Source organism: Oryx dammah, unplaced genomic scaffold, assembly GCF_014754425.2.
Source record: "Oryx dammah isolate SB20612 unplaced genomic scaffold, SCBI_Odam_1.1 HiC_scaffold_26, whole genome shotgun sequence".
In the NCBI taxonomy this organism is placed as follows: domain Eukaryota; kingdom Metazoa; phylum Chordata; class Mammalia; order Artiodactyla; family Bovidae; genus Oryx; species Oryx dammah.
In genome coordinates this window covers 45,062,789-45,079,105 of record NW_024070210.1, presented here as the reverse complement: position 1 = coordinate 45,079,105, position 16,317 = coordinate 45,062,789, and the positions used below count along the sequence as shown (strand labels likewise).

Below are 16,317 nucleotides of genomic sequence, written 5' to 3'. Positions count from 1 at the left end.
ATGCACTCTGGGGCCTGAGTAAGCTGATTCAACTGTAGAAGAGAATTTCTATATCTATTTATGTTATTTTACCCCTTTAAAATTTTCTATATTTTGTGTTTGCTTTATAATGTCTGTAACACAGTTGTATAGTAACACATGCATATCGTGTACAAAGAAATAATATAAAGGAATGTAATACTCAAAGCATTCTTTACTAAATAGCACATAATTAAAAAAAAAAAACTTGGAGACTCCCAGATTGCACTCTGAAGACTGGAGGCTTTTTCAACCTGTACCCAATAGCTTTTTAGCTGCTCTGATTGCTCAACTGATTTGTGCTAAATGGACACCTAAAGCTTTTGGGGAATCCACCTTGTGGAACAGCAGGGTACAAAAGGTAGGGGCAGGCTGGAGGGCAGAGCTAACTGGGGAGAGCACAGAGGCTGCACCTAGCCAGAGGCGGTGAACCACCTAATAAGGAATTAGGAGCCTGGAATACAAAAAGACGGGAGAGGGAGCAGGGGACAGCAGTAGGTAGGGCAGCCGGCCACAGCGATAGGAAAGAGAGGTAGGCCCCATCTCCACCGGGAAGACGCCCTGTCTGCCTTTTGCTGTGGTGGGAGTGTACACCTTACAGTGTGTACTAGCAGCTGTGAAGATAACCGAGGCTGCTCCGGAACCTCTACACTGGGTGGGTGGCAGGGGGGTGGGGGTGGGAGTGGGGGAGGTGGCAGGAAGGGGGAGGAGGTGCAGGAAGGAGGAGGAGGTGCAGCAAGGGGCCGGAAACTGACTGGGATTACAGCACCAACCCTTGCTTAAAGGTAAATTAGCATAGCCGGAGAGCACTGTTTTTACTTCAGTTGTGTGGTTGTGGGGATGGCTGCAGGGATTCATTGATGGGGGAGGTGGGCGGGAGAAGGAGGGGAGGGCATCGTTAGCAATTCAGAGCCCCTTTGGCAGGTCGAAGCCACTGAGCCAAGTTAGCTGAGAAACCAGAGTATGGCATCTGAGGTGAGGAGACCCCGATCCAGCACCAAACCCTGGGGACCTGAGGACCACATTGGGATGATGCACCAGAATAGCTGTAGCAGCCACGAGGCAGCTTCATGATATAGGAGCTGCCTGTATGGGCATGGGCAGGAAATGGGCCTTCTCGGTGGGAGATGAGGCGAGGGAAGAGGGCAACTCCAACAGCAAGATTCTTGTGAAGAACAAAAAGGAGGCACAGGGACACCCCAAAGTTGAACATGGCTAATGTCACGGTTTAGCCCCAGTGATGATGAAGTGCGCTTCATCCCTGCTCCCCAAGTCCTGATTCCACCAAAGAATCAGTGGAAAACTGTTTGATGGGCATGGTAGGACACTACGGAGTTTTCTTACATACTAACTCTTTCCTAGTTTGTTTCCTAGGACACAGAAACAATCAGAAGGGGAACAAAGGCAATACCTTTTTATTTGGCTTTTAGACCCTCAATTTGGTTCTTAGTATTCCACTAGCAGCAGACCGTAGATGCTTTGAGGGCAACACCCACTTCTAGGTGATAAGACTTTGTGTTTGTGAAGCCCTCTAGTTAACGTTAACTTTTACATACTATTTCATATATTCTTACCACAACCCAGTAAGGTAGATGTTCTTATATCTACTTTACAGATAGTGATAAAAAAAAAAGTTCAAATAATAAGTTCATCTATCTAAAACCCAACATTCCACAGATGAGTAATCAAGGTCCATACTCTGTTAATTGATTTACCACCAACAAAACACAGACACTCGTCAAAGCCAGGACCCGTGCCCACTACTCACAAAATTCTATCTCCTCATCATTCTCCATGTCTTTGTTACACTTCCCTCCCAGCCCATGATGGTGCTAAAACTAGAGGTCAGCAGATAGAAAGTGGCCGTGAGGAATGCCTAACAGATTGAATGGGCTGGGCCTTTCTACTCTCAAGTCTCCCAGCTGGTCTGTTCTAACAGCCTCTGTGTCTCTTTGCAGCATGCAAAAGGAAAGAGCAAGAACACGGGAAGGATAGAGGCAACACACCCAAAAAGCCCAGGTTGGTCTTCACAGATGTCCAGCGTCGAACTCTACACGCAATATTCAAGGAAAATAAGCGTCCATCCAAAGAATTGCAAATCACCATTTCCCAGCAGCTGGGGTTGGAGCTGAGCACCGTCAGCAACTTCTTCATGAATGCGAGGAGGAGGAGTCTGGACAAGTGGCAGGACGAGGGCGGCTCCAATTCAGGCAACTCATCTTCATCAAGCACTTGTACCAAAGCATGAAGGAATAACCACGAACTGAAACCTCGGTGGAAAAGCTTTAAATAAAAAGAAAAAATTTTTAAAGACCAGGACCTCAAGATAGCAGGTTTATACTTAGAAATATTTGAAGAAAAAAAAAAAGTGTTATTTATAGTCCAAAGAAACCAAAGACATAGCTCACCTGCATTCTAACTTTGTTCGGAGACACACACTTCAGCCGGGTGACAACTTGGCAAGAAAAATTATGAGCGGGAAGGCACCACTGGATCTCACAGCTTCAGTCCGTGATCATCCTCGCTGTGCTTGGCTGTCTTGTGGTTTGGAGCATAGTGATTTTGAGCCATTGAGTGGACACCTTTAAGATCAGACTTTCTCATCCACTCCACCGCGCCATGAAGGTGTATGGTGTCTCAGTACTGTGTGTGGGTGTGTGCGTGAATACACCCACACGTACACATGCACACCACCACCACCACTACCACCACCAGTGGTTAGGGACTTAGGCAGGGCTGGTCTTCAGGAAGGGTTGTGCTGTAGGAGTGCAACCAACATAGTGTGGGGTTGTCTGAGTTCATGGGATTAGGAGCTTGATTTTGCTCAACTAGCCTAGCGTTTGAACCTGCCAGGCCCACAACCTAAATGCAGATTCAAACCCAGCAAAGAAATTTGAATGACACCTAAACCAGTGCATTCTCTTTGTTTGTTAAGGAATGTTCAGATATTTTTTAAGAAATGAAACAAGAGTCCATCCATTAAAGAAAGAAAATCACCTAGGTACCAAAGAACACACTTAATATTATAGTGCAGGTATTTTATTGCAATGATTTTAATAACCAAAGCTATTTTTACACAAGATACTATGTAAAGTTATACGTATGAACTGATCTAGCTGTAATACACATACCACGTAGAATCATGACTATTGTTTATGACTCTTGAAGCATTTGAAATATTAATTTTCAGAACTGGCAAGAAAGAATGTAGCTTCAGGGAAGCAATTTATATCATAACAGAGAGGTCAGTGCAGTATACACGTACATCCATATGGCACATTCCCTTTTGGGATCTATAAATGTCACTTAAGTAAACATATAGACATGACTCCATGCTCTGTTCATAGCTGAGAAAACCTGGTGATTCTTCCGAAGTAGGACCCATTTGCAAACTTAGAAAACTTAAGTTTTACAGGACAGGTAGCTAAACTAGAAAATTTGTTCAGTCATTCTTTTTGGTAAAATGCCACTGAATGAAGCATCCCATACTTAGGTAAATTTGACTAAAATTTGCCTTATGCATTTGACACCAAATACCTATTTAAAATACTTTACAAACACACAAAATAAACAGAACAACTTTATTATTAAAATGAACTATCTAGTTCATTATATCCTGAAAATATAATCGAGCTGATTTGATTGCCATTCTCAGACATTTTGTGACTTGGACACCAATAAAAATAACAGATGCAACCAAGAGATTGTGGAACTGCATAGAGAAAGCAAGAATTCTAGTGGAAGGTAAGACCTTGGGTTCCATAGGTATTAAGCTATCTATTTCACTAAGCATAGCCTCCAAAACATACTACATTCTTTCTTGCTACCGCATTAAGCTGGAAATTTTATAACATAGATTCCACTCTCTAACAGGGACAGGTTAAAAACTAGACCTGAAAATTTTCCAAATACAAAATTTTAAATTTCTATTTTTTCAGATCACTTAAACCAGGGCTATAGAAATCAAGGCAAAAAAAAAAAAAAATTAACAAACCCACCCAAGGTAATACAGTTGTTCTAGTAGTACCCAAGTGAATCACTTGGTTCCCAGAAAAATTCTCTCGGGATCAGTTGAACTGTAACCATGTAAGTGGATACCTTAGGTTAAAGAATTGGGTACTCTTAATCACCACACCTAACTAGAAATATAAAATTAAATACTATCTCAATAATAAGCTATTTATTGAGACTCATTTAAATGCTAAATTAAAAATTGAACCATTTTGACACAAAACCTAACTTCTTAGGATCAAATATGAGCATCTTGTCCAGGTCTAGAAGAGGCAGGCACCTGGAGAGATGAACCCACAAGCCATCTGTGTCTGCCTCATGTCTGCTGTGGGATGAGAAAAGGAAACCAAGACATACTTCTCCTTGGATGAAACTGTGCATTTGCCTTGACACATTTTGTCTTTGTCTTTTTTTTCAATCTCACCCCAAATTCCATCTTTAAATTCCCCCTTCTAAATATGGCACAATTATAGTTCAGCTATTAAAAGAAACCATTTAAATGGCCATCCTTTCAGATTTGCTAAAAATATAATCTTGTCAATGACCTAAGTGAAAAAGAAAAAACTGATGAACATTTTTTTCTCTCTCCAGAAAAAGAGGGGGGCTATACAATACAATATATTTATCACTTAGGAGGGAAGAAAGCCTTTTTTATTTAAAACGTGAGAATTTTAAATGCAGGGAAATTCAAGCTGTGTCTACACACAACCTTACCAAATTCAATACCCCAGGAAAAACGAAAGTTGAATTCAGACAACCATGTCTTTCGCTTTATTATTTTCCCTATGTTACCCACTCAGATTAGTTGGTTACATTTTTGACCAACACGATTTACATTTTCAACCAATTATTTTGGTACTGTGTAGACACAGTCTCAAGGAATATTGCTACACTTTTAATATTCCCACCACAATATTTTGTTTTGTTTGGTCAAGCCTCGTGGCATTTGGGATCTTAGTTCCTCAGCTAGGGATCGAGCCGATGCCCCCAGCAATGAAAGCATGAAGTCCTAACCACTGGATGGCCATGGATTTCCCCATAATTTTTTTTTTTTAATAACCAGTGATCTTATTTGCTAACACCAAAGATAATTTTCATACCAGCATTGAATTTGCACCCATTATGCAATTTCAGGGCCTAGAGATATATTTTCTCATAAACAGATGCACAAATCAGAGCCTGAAAAGCAGTTTTTTTACTTGACTATTTAGGCATACTCACAAGCTTTGCTTTTTAGAAATCCTAATGGACAAACTCAGCTTCTCACAAGCAATACATGTATTACATCATGTATGACTGATTCCTTCTTGCTTCTGACTTGGCACATAGAAAATGCTTCCATTATTCCTGTTTAGGCTGGCGTTAATTTACGTCTCAATGTCTTCACCTACCACACTCAACAGTGCTGTTTGTTCACCTATCATTTCTCAGTCCTTTAGTGAAATCACCTAAAAAGATACCGCACTCTTTTCTTTGTATGCATATGTATTCCAAAACTATATTTCAAATAGCATGTTTTGGGTTTGGTTTTTTTTTTTTGGTGGAAAGGAAGTTAGACTGTTTTTGGCCATAAATCATTCAGGTCCTCTCATGACTAGAAGCTTCCCTGAAAAAGGGCCAAGAGAAAGAGTGGGAATTATGATGTCTGGACACCCCAAGAGCCCAGATGTCAGTAAATGTTCAGGTAAAAGAATTCTTTTTGTCAAGCACTGAGTATTCCAGTTCCTGGATACAGCTGGAATAGACAACCCCCACCCCCCAAAAGAAAAAAAAAAAAAAAAAAGAAAATGTGTGGGGAAATTTAGAAGTTCCAACTGAACATGTCACTCACTCTACCCCCAAAAAGCATAATTAATTTTCCAGGAAAAAAAAAAGTAAAGCTCTATATTACTTTCAGATTCATGCCATTCCTATTGCTACCCCAGGTGAATGACCGGTCTTTGCAGGTTAAATGCAGACTTTGCTATACCAAAGAGTCCTAGGACATTTTCACACGAGCTATAAAGACATTTTCCCTAAGAAAGGGCCTCCCTTCTTTGTACATAAAGGATGAAAACTATGCATTTAGCAAACAAAGAGAAAGCACTTCTCCCTTTCCTATCTAGTTTAGGGTGCATTCAAACACCAGAGGCAGTTTTGAGACTCGATTGGCCTTCTGGATTATTCTTGTGGTGTGGTTAGCTTTACAGTACATTTGGTAACTATTTACTAAATAGTAAGGACAAAGAAGCAGAAGGTAAGAAATAGCTACTTCCACTTGTAAAAAAAAAAAAATGTGTAAAGATCTACTATTTATAGTGTGAACCAAAGACGCTACCTCACTCGATTTCCATTGGTGATTTTAATCACATTGATGATACCAAAGAATACCAAAGATATTTTCGTGCACGGCCTTGGTCTGCAGAGGGAACTCCTCCCCTCCCCCCTCCCCCACCGCCTCTCCCCGCCTCACTCTTCACTCTGTGTAAACTTGTCTTCATTCTTAATAATAACGATACGATAATGACAACAAGAACATTAGGAAATACTACTCTTACTACTGCTAGTTCTACTTGTAAATCTCTAGGCAAACATGTTGCAAACTTTGTAAACTCCTAGGACGAGTGCCTTGCTTGAACCAAAGTGTTAAACCGCTGTTGACCTCTCTCACCTTATACTCTTTGAATACCTCAGCCTCTTAGAAAGGCCACTAATGAAAAAAAAAAAAAAAAAGGAATAATTAATCACCGTGGTGCTTTTTCCGTGCAACCATGCAATGAAACTTTCTTTGATACCAAAGGATGACTTTTTTCCCCCAATTTCTTGCTGATAAACCAAAGCTCCTCCTCCTGGTTCCCTCTCAAAGCTCCCCCAACTTCACCGAGTCCCTTTCCCAGGCAGGCCGTGCATCACTTTTACCAATTCCTCCAAATACCTCATAGTATAAAGTTTTAGGGTTATGTTGTATAGAGAGTCTATGTGATAAGGCAGAACTTACTAGTTTGATAATTGTTAAGGTTACTTTTAAAAAAAAACTTTATAATTCTTATTTATTTTGTAGTTTGTATGTTTGGGATGTCCCCCACCCCACCCCCACTTTGGTTTGGGGTTTATTTTCTCAGAAGAACTGCTCTGTTGCTCAAGGAAGACTTAATTTCTGAAAATGTTCCCCAGGTGGGTGAAGGGTTGTGTAAAAATGCAAGAATGGAATAAGAAATGATTTTCGTTCTGACGGTTACTTATGAAGTTTTTGTGTTTTCGTAGTAAATTTGTTTCCACAGGGTAAAGAAGTATATATAATCTTTTTTTGTGAAACTGGTTCCTATTTTTCTCTATAATGTGCTGTGATTTTTTTTAATTTAAATTACATTTTATATGAGCTTATTTAATCACTGTGTTAATTTATGACTGTGTAGTTTTTAAAATGTATATAGTAGAATGGAAATGGCCAAAGCTTTATGTTACAATCTTTTTGTTCTCTATGCTAAGATTAGCTGAAGGCAAGAACTTCTCTTAACTGCAGGGTGTATCTTCAGCTTTTCTTAGCAGGCACTTCAATGTGTGTTGTGAACACTGCCAGGCTCCCCCCTCAAAAAATCTGTACATGCCAAAATGGATGTTTCAAGGTAGTCTTTTCTGTCACTTAGAAGAAAGGCATTGTTCGTGTTCTTCCTTTTATCAATTTTTTTTTTCTTTAAGAAAAGGTTGCTTTGCAGGTTAGACCTGAAATCCCAAAGAATTTAAGACTTATTTAATGTTTCAAAGCACCGGCATTTGTGAGATATTTTGCCACTTAAAAAAAAAAAAAAAAAAAAATTTGCCCAGGTATGAGAAGTAAAAAGTGTAAAAACTCGAAGAGACAAGCTAACTTGAATTTGGAAATCCTCTTAAGTGTCACCAAGTTTCTGAAGTGCTTCAAGGCAGCGGGCAGGGCTTGGAGACAGTTCCTTTCGCAGACCTAAGAGTTCATCACAGGTCCGTGACCTTGGACAGAAAGTCAGGCTAAGTAGCAGCAGACCTGGCCCCTGCCTGTCCAGCCAACCTGCAGAAGAAGCAAAACACGATTGCTGAACTCCAATCAGAAATCAAATTTAAGAAAAATGTTTCAAAGATAGATTCCACCTCATTTTTTTTTTCTTGGCATCTACTACCCACAATTACCCTTTTCCCTCCCCAAACCACCACCCCCAACAAAAATTAGAATTCTCAAATGCCACAGTCCCAGGGGTGAATGAACCTCAGACTTGTTTGAATTTGTCTCTTCTCATTGGTCATCTTCCCACTAGCTTTCTTGCCCATGCTAAAGATGGTCCCTGCCCCAAACCCCCTTAATCAAGGCTGTTCAGACACTTGGCCCTGCTTCAGATCAGCACACACAGAGAATTCTCAGCTGACCAGAGCGTCCTCAGAAGACCCGGTGCCCACTATTTTGTTTAATTTTGCTAAGTAAGTTGCTTCAACTACATGACATAAATCCATAGATGTAAATACTTTTTCTCCTAATACAAGAATTTTACCTTATTTTCTTTTGCAGGGGTGTTTGGTGGGGGGGGGGAGGAAAGGGAGGGTTTAGACTTTGGGTCAAATGTTACATTTTCTTAGAAACATTTTTATACTTGTTATGTATTTTAATAGGGCAATAAATCTGCTCTGAGTTGCAGGATCATTCAGTGCTCTATTGGTAAGCATTGATTAATTATTTGTTTTTAATACAAGTGCTGTGTAGTGAGTTACAGAAAGCCCAGGAAAATGGTTGAGGGAGCTGACTTTCACCGTCACCAATGAAACGCTGAACAGAGTTGTATTCATAAGTCGTATTTTCTGTTTCTGTGTTAGTCTCAATTTTTTGTGGTATGTTCTGCATTTATTACATAATCATCATGGGCTCATTTGACATTTGCCGTCTGAACCAAGTGACAAGAATTTTTTAACAAAATAAACTTTAAAACATTGTCTTCCACTTGCTTCGGTAGTTGTCTTCATATCTCCCTGAGTTTCTCGTCCCTTCTAAAGTCAGCCCATCTGTCACTCATGTAGACCTGTCCCTTCTCCCTCTTTTATTTTCAGTAACTTTGACCTTAGCTCATGTTTGAGTGTGACTCAGTTTCCCTGTTCAAGTTAGCTTGATGGTTTATTATGTAAGGAGGGTGCCTAAGACAATCATCAGGTAAAAAAAAAAAAATTTAAATTAAAAAAAAAAAAAAAAGATCAGTAGAGTAGAATATCTTCCAAGAGCAGAGGGAGTTCTTCCTTAGTAATGAAAAAAAAAAAAAAGGTAAATACATAACTAATTAATTTTAAAACCTAACCATGAGGGGCTTAGAAGATTTTTGATAAAAGACAAATGTTGCTGTCATTTTCTTTGTCAATTAGAAAGCAGTGGTAGTTTCTACGTTGCATCTACATTTCAGACTAAATGATTATTGTACCCAGTTATGGTTGTTTGCTAATATTTTGTCTCTCTCTCTTTCTCTCTGTCCAATGCTTCTTCTGTATTTTTGTGTGTAGCAACAAAAAGTGTAATGCATTAGGCATTTCCTGGTTTGTTTATGAGTATCTCCTGTACTGCATTAAGGTTTCTTTCATTTTTTTTTTAAGCTTCGCTACTGTTCTCACTTTATGCCGTGCAATATCATCTGCTGTGTTTGCTAAGCAAAAAAGAAAAAAAGAAAAAAAAGCAAGTGATGATGCCATCATGCTTTTCAGTGTTAAAATGTTTCAGCATTTATGTAGTCACCAAAATGTAGTAAATAAAATGTTGGATTTTCCAGCACTTTAAATTTAGACAATTCTTGCCTTCTTTTGTTTTTATTCTCTCTGCAATCCTCAGTGAGTAGCTTGTGGGTTTTCTTCGGAGGAAGGGTGAAGTTAAGGGGACAACATGCTTGAAAACTCAAGCCAGTGCCATGACCTAAAGAAAAATTAAGGGGAAGAAAAGAAAGAAAGAAAGAGGTGTTCTCTACTGGAGCAGAAAATTTTTTTAAATGGAAGCAGGACAATTTATTTGTAGATGTTATCCATTTATATTAACCTAATTGACCCTCAGAAGACATGAAAATTATTATTAGAGAGCATGGTCTTTAAAAGTCCTCTCTGATAAAATAACGTGTGTGTATGTGTGCATGTGTCATATATGTGTGGAGCTAGGGGAGGGCTGAGAAATTAAGATCCTTATATTTTATGATAGAATATACTGATATAGAGTCATAGAATATACTGATTGATTAAGAGGCCTGGCTCAGGAAAAACAGAAACTGAGTTTGAATTTCTGCTATACTGATTACTAGCTATGTGACTTTGAGCAGATAATTTAATTGTTTAACTTCCCTAAATCTCAGCTTCCTCATCTATAAAATGGGAATAAATATCTATATTACAATGTTGCTGTGAGGACTAGAAATTTGAAGTAAGTAAAGCTTAGCATAGTGTCTGGCATATGACAAATCTTCAGTAAATCTTACCTATTTTCATTATTATTAGTAAATTTATCTTAAAATGCAGATTTTTTTCCAATTTAAGGAAAACACTAATTTCTAACTCAGTTTAAAAAGATTTTTTAATATAGTTCAGTCACTCAGTTGTGTCCGACTCTTTGCAACCCCACGAACCGCAGCACGCTAGGCCTCCCTGTCCATCACCAACTCCTGGAGTCCACCCAGACCCACGTACGTCAAGTCGATGATGCCATCCAACCATCTCATCCTCTGACGTCCCCTTCTCCTCCTGCCCTCAATCTTTCCCAGCATCAGAGTCTTTTCCAATGAGTCAGCTCTTCACATGAGGTGGCCAAAGTATTGGAGTTTCAGCCTCAACATCAGTCTTTCCAATGAACACCCAGGACTGATCTCCTTTAGGATGGACTGGTTGGATTTCCTTGCAGTCCAAGGGACTCTCAAGAGTTTTCTCCAACACCACAGTTCAAAAGCATCAATTATTTGGCACTCAGCTTTCCATATAGTCCAACTCTCACATCCATACATGACCACTGGAAAAACCATAACCTTGACTCGACAGACCTTTGTTGACAAAGTAATGTCTCTGCTTTTTAATATGCTATCTAGTTTGGTCATAACTTTCCTTCCAAGGAGTAAGCGTCTTTTAATTTCATGGCTGCAATCACCATCTACAGTGATTTTGGAGCCCAGAAAAATAAAGTCAGCCACTGTTTCCACTGTTTCCCCGTCTATCTGTCATGAAGTAATGGGACCGGATGCCATGATCTTAGTTTTCTGAATGTTGAGCTTTAAGCCAACTTTTCCACTCTCCTCTTTCACTTTCATCAAGAGGCTCTTTAGTTCTTCACTTTCTGCCATAAGGGTGCTGTCATCTGCATATCTGAGGTTATTGATATTTCTCCCGGCAATCTTGATTCCAGCTTGTGCTTCCTCAGTTTCTCATGATGTACTCTGCATTTAAGTTAAATAAGCAAGGTGACAATATACAGCCTTGACATACTCCTTTTCCTATTTGGAACCAGTCTGTTGTATTTGTTGACATGATCCCAGTAATTATGTTATATTCTCCAAAGGTGGGGGTGGGGAGAAGCTGTAGAATAAAATGTGAGTGAGGGGGCCCTCTCAAGTGGTCCAGTGGGTTGACCCTGGATAGGTCTCTATTAGTTCAGTTCAGTCGCTCAGTTGTGTTCAACTCTTTGCGACCCCATGGACTGCAGCACGCCAGGCCTCCCTGTCCATTACTAACTCCTGGAGTTTACTCAAACTTATGTCCATTAAGTCAGTGATGCCAATCAACCATCTCATCCTGTGTCATCCCTTCTCCTCCTGTCTTCAATCTTTTCCAGCATCAAGGTCTTTTCAGATGAGTCAGTTCTTTGCATTAAGTGGCCAAAGTATTGGAGTTTCAGCTTCAGTATCAATCCTTCCAATGAATATTCAGGACAGATTCCTTTCAGATGGACTGGTTGGATCTCCTTGCAGTCCAAGGGGTCTCAAAAGTCTTCTCCAACACCACAGTTCAAAAGCATCAATTCTTTGGTGCTCAGCTTTCTTTATAGTCCAACTCTCACATCCATACATGACTACTGGATAAACCATGGCTTTGACTAGATGGACCTTTGCTGGCAAAGTAATGTCTCTGCTTTTTAATATGCTGTCTAGGTTGGTCATAAATTTTCTTCCAAAGAGCAAGCTTCTTTTAATTTCATGGCTGCAGTCATCATCTGCAGTGATTTTGGAGCCCCCAAAAATAAAGCCTCTCACTGTTTCCACTGTTTTCCCATCTATTTGCCATGAAGTGATGGGACCAGATGTCCTGATCTTAGTTTTCTGAATGTTGAGTTTTAAACCAACTTTTTCACTTTCATCAAGAGGCTGTTTATTTCTTCTTCACTTTCTGCGTAAAGGTGGTGTCATCTGCATATCTGAAGTTATTGGTATTTCTCCCGGCCTTGAGAACTCCATGAACAGTATAAAAAGGCAAAAAGATAGGACACTGAAATATGAACTCCCCAGGTCAGTAGGTGCCCAATATACTACTGGAGATCAGTGGAGAAATAATTGCAGAAAGAATGAAGAGATGGAGCCAAAACAACAACAACTGGTTATGGATGTGACTGGTTATCGAAGTAAAGTCTGATGCTGTAAAAAGCAATATTGCATAAGAACAATGTTAGGTCCATGAATCAAGGCAAATTCGAAGTGGTCAAACAGAAGATGGCAAGAGTGAACATCGACATTTTAGGAATCAGCAAACTAAAATGGACTGGAATGGGTCAATTTAACTCAGATGACAATTATATCTACTACTGTGGACAAGAATCCCTTAGAAGAAATGGAGTAGCCATCATAGTTAATGAAAAAGTCTGAAATGTAGTCCTTGGATGCAGTCTCAAAAACGATAGAATGATCTCTGTTCATTTCCAAGGCAAACCATTCAATATCCCAGTAATCTAAGTCTATTCCCTGACCAGTAATGCTGAAGAAACTGAAGTTGAACGGTTCTGAAGACCTACAAGACCTTCTAGAACTAACACCAAAAAAAAGATGTCCTTTTCATTACAGAGGACTGGAATGCAAAGGTAGGAAGTCAAGAGATACCTGGAGTAACAGGCAAATTTGGCCTTGGAGTACAGAATGGAGGAGGGCAAAGGCTAACAGAGTTTTGCCAAGAGAGTGCACTGGTCATAGCAAACACCCTCTTCCAACAACACAAGAGAAGACTACACATGGACATCACCAGATGGTCAACACCGAAATCAGATTGATTATAGTCTTTGCAGCCAAAGATGAGGAAACTCTATACAGTCAGGAAAAAAAAAAAAAAAAAAGACCAGGAGCTGACTGTGTGGCTCAGATCCTGAACTCCTTATTGCCAAATTCAGACTTAAATTGAAGAAAGTAGGAAAAACCACTAGACAATTCAGGTATGACTTAAATCATATCCCTTACGATTATACAGTAGAAGTGAGAAATAAATTCAAGGGATTAGATCTGATAGACAGAGTAACTGAACAACTATGGACGAAGGTTCATGACATTGTATAGGAAGCAGGAATCAAGACCATCCCCAAGAAAATAGGCCTCTATCTTAATATCTAAGTACCAAGATACCAGAAAGGAAAGAAGAATTATCCATTGGGTAGCAGTTTTTGAGGGGTGAGTTGACTTTGAGCCTTACAGAGGATGGGGAGACTCCTGGAAGCATCTCAAACACCATTCCCTAAAGGCTTCAACTGTAGATTCTGTAAGAGACTGGAGTTAATTTGGGGAGATTTGGAAAGCTCCACAGAGAGGACTTGGGAGGATTAAGATCCCATTGGGGCTTCCCAGGTGGTTAGTGGTAAAGAATCCGCCTGCAATGCCGGAGATGCAAGAGACATGGATTTGATCCCTGGGTTGGGAAGATCCCTTGGAGGAGGAAATGGCAACCCAATCCTCTGTCCAATACTGGACAGAGGAGCCTTGCAAAGTACAGTCCATGAGGTCGCTGAGACGGACACTACTGAGCAACTGAGTATGCACTCATGAGGAAGGGTTACAAATAAAGCCCAGGGGAAGGAAGCCAGAAGAAATATGGAAGCCTCCAGATGGGGTCAGTATTTCTCTTCTATTTCATTAAAGTGCTGAAAACAATGTGTGTACATACTCCTTACTGATGGCAAACATAATTTATAAATTTTAATTAGTTTCAATTCCTTCTAAAGCAGTTTTTCCTATTTCTCCCCTCCTGGGCAGGTCCTCACTTCCCGTGATTACACTTGTGCAGAGAATGATGCCTCGGTATGTATGCATGGGCACAAAGGAGGTGATGGGAGAGAATGCACCTTGCTCTTTTCCCAGCTGTTTAGATATCCAAGTTCATGAAGCTCCTCAGTTCAGTTCAGTTCAGTCACTCAGTCGTGTCCGACTCTTTGTGACCCCATGAATCGCAGCACGTCAGGCCTCCCTGTCCATCACCAACTCCCGGAGTTCACTCAGACTCACGTCCATCGAGTCAGTGATGCCATCCAGCCATCTCATCCTCTGTCGTCCCCTTTTCCTCCTGCCCCCAATCCCTCCCAGCATCAGAGTCTTTTCCAGTGAGTCAACTCTTCTCATGAGGTGGCCAAAGTACTGGAGTTTCATAGGTACCCTCAAAAACTCAAAGAGATCTATCTTTTCTAGACACACTATAATAAAACTGTCAAAAATCAAAGACAAAGAGAACATCTTAAAAAAGGAAGAGAGGAAAAAAAAAGGAAGAGAAAAGCTTGTAACTTACAAGGGAGACTTCAAAAGACTATCAGCAGATTTTTCCACAGAAACCTTCCAGATCAGGAGAGAATAGGGTGATATATTCCAAAGTGCTGAAAGAAAAAATGTCAGTCAAAAACATAGTATCCAGTAAAGCCATTCCTTCATAAGTAGAGAGATAAAGAGACAAACAAAAGCTAAAGGAGTTCATTACCTCTACATCTGCCTTATAAGAGATGCTGAAAGGCATTTTTTAAGCTGAAGTGAAAAGATGCTGTTGTTGTTCAGTTGCCCAGTCATGCCCAACTCTTTGTGATCTCATGGACTGCAGCATGCCTCTCTGTCCTTCACCATCTCCTGAAGTTTGCCCAAGTTCATGTCCATTGCATTGGTGATGCCATCCAGCCATCTCATTCTCTGACACCCTCTTCTCCTTCTGCCCTCAATCTTTCCCAGCATCAGGGACTTTTCCAATGAGTCAGCTGTTCACATCAGATGACCAAAATACTGGAATTTCAGCTTCAGCATCAGTACTTCCAACAAGTATTCAGAGTTGGTTTCCTTTAAGATTGATTGGTTTGATCTCCTTGGTGTCCAAGGGACTCTCAGGAGTCTTCTCCAGCACCACAGTTTGAAGGCATCGATTCTTCTACTCTCTGCCTTCTTTATGGTCCAGCTCTCAAAATCATACATGACCACTGGGAAGACTATAGTCTTGACTATATGGACCTTTGTCAGCAGAGTAATGTCTCTGCTTTTCAACACACTGTCTAGGTTTGTCATAGCTTTCCTGCCAAGAAGAAAACATCTGATTCCATGGCTGCAGCCACCATCCACAGTGATTGTAGAGCCCTAAGAGGGAATCAGTCACTACTTCCACCTTTTCCCCTCTATTTGCCATGAAATAATAGTGCCAGATGCCATGATCTTGGTTTTTTTGATATTTAGTTTTAAACTGGCTCTTTCACCCTCCTCCTTCACCCTCATCAAGAGGCTCTTTTCACTTTCTGCCATTAGAGTGATATCATCCACGTATCTGAGGTTGTTGATGTTTCTTCCACCTATCTTGATTCTGGCTTGTAACTTATCTAGCCCGGCATTTCTCATGATGTGCTCAGCGTACAGATTAAACAAACAGGGTGAGAGCAGACAGCTCTGTTGTACTCTTTTCTCTATCTTAAACCAATCAGTCGTTCCATACAGGGTTCTAACTGCTGCTTCTTGACCTGCATACAGGTTTCTCAGGAGACAGGTAAGATGGTCTGGTATTCCCATCTCTTTATGTTCTTTCCATAGTTTGTTATGATCAACACAGGGGCTTTGACGTAGTCGATGAAACAGAGGTAGATATTTTTCTGGAATTCTCTAGCTTTCTCTATGATTCAGCAGATGTTGACAATTTGATCTCTGATTCCTCTTCCTTTTCTAAACCCAACTTGGACATTTAGCAGTTCTCAGTTTGCATAATGCTAATTAATGTGAAGACATATGAAAACACAACACACCAGTAGAGGTAAGTATATATTCAAGTTTAGAATACTATAATATATAATATGATGGCAGGTTAACCAGTTACCTCTAGTATAGATGTTAAAAGACAAAAGTATTAGAAATAACT

General features: G+C 40.1%; 1 protein-coding gene across 1 annotated transcript in view; it reads left to right on the top strand.

Annotated features, from left to right (window-relative positions):
* The window catches only part of ONECUT1 (one cut homeobox 1), a 33,268-nt gene extending 29,256 nt beyond the window's left edge, over positions 1-4,012 (top strand). Inside the window, exon 2 of the mRNA XM_040226551.1 lies at positions 1,977-4,012. Within this exon, the coding sequence (XP_040082485.1) occupies positions 1,977-2,266 (290 nt within the window). The 3' untranslated portion in view covers positions 2,267-4,012. The remainder of the gene's footprint in view (positions 1-1,976) is intronic.
* The last annotated feature ends 12,305 nt before the right edge of the window (positions 4,013-16,317 follow it).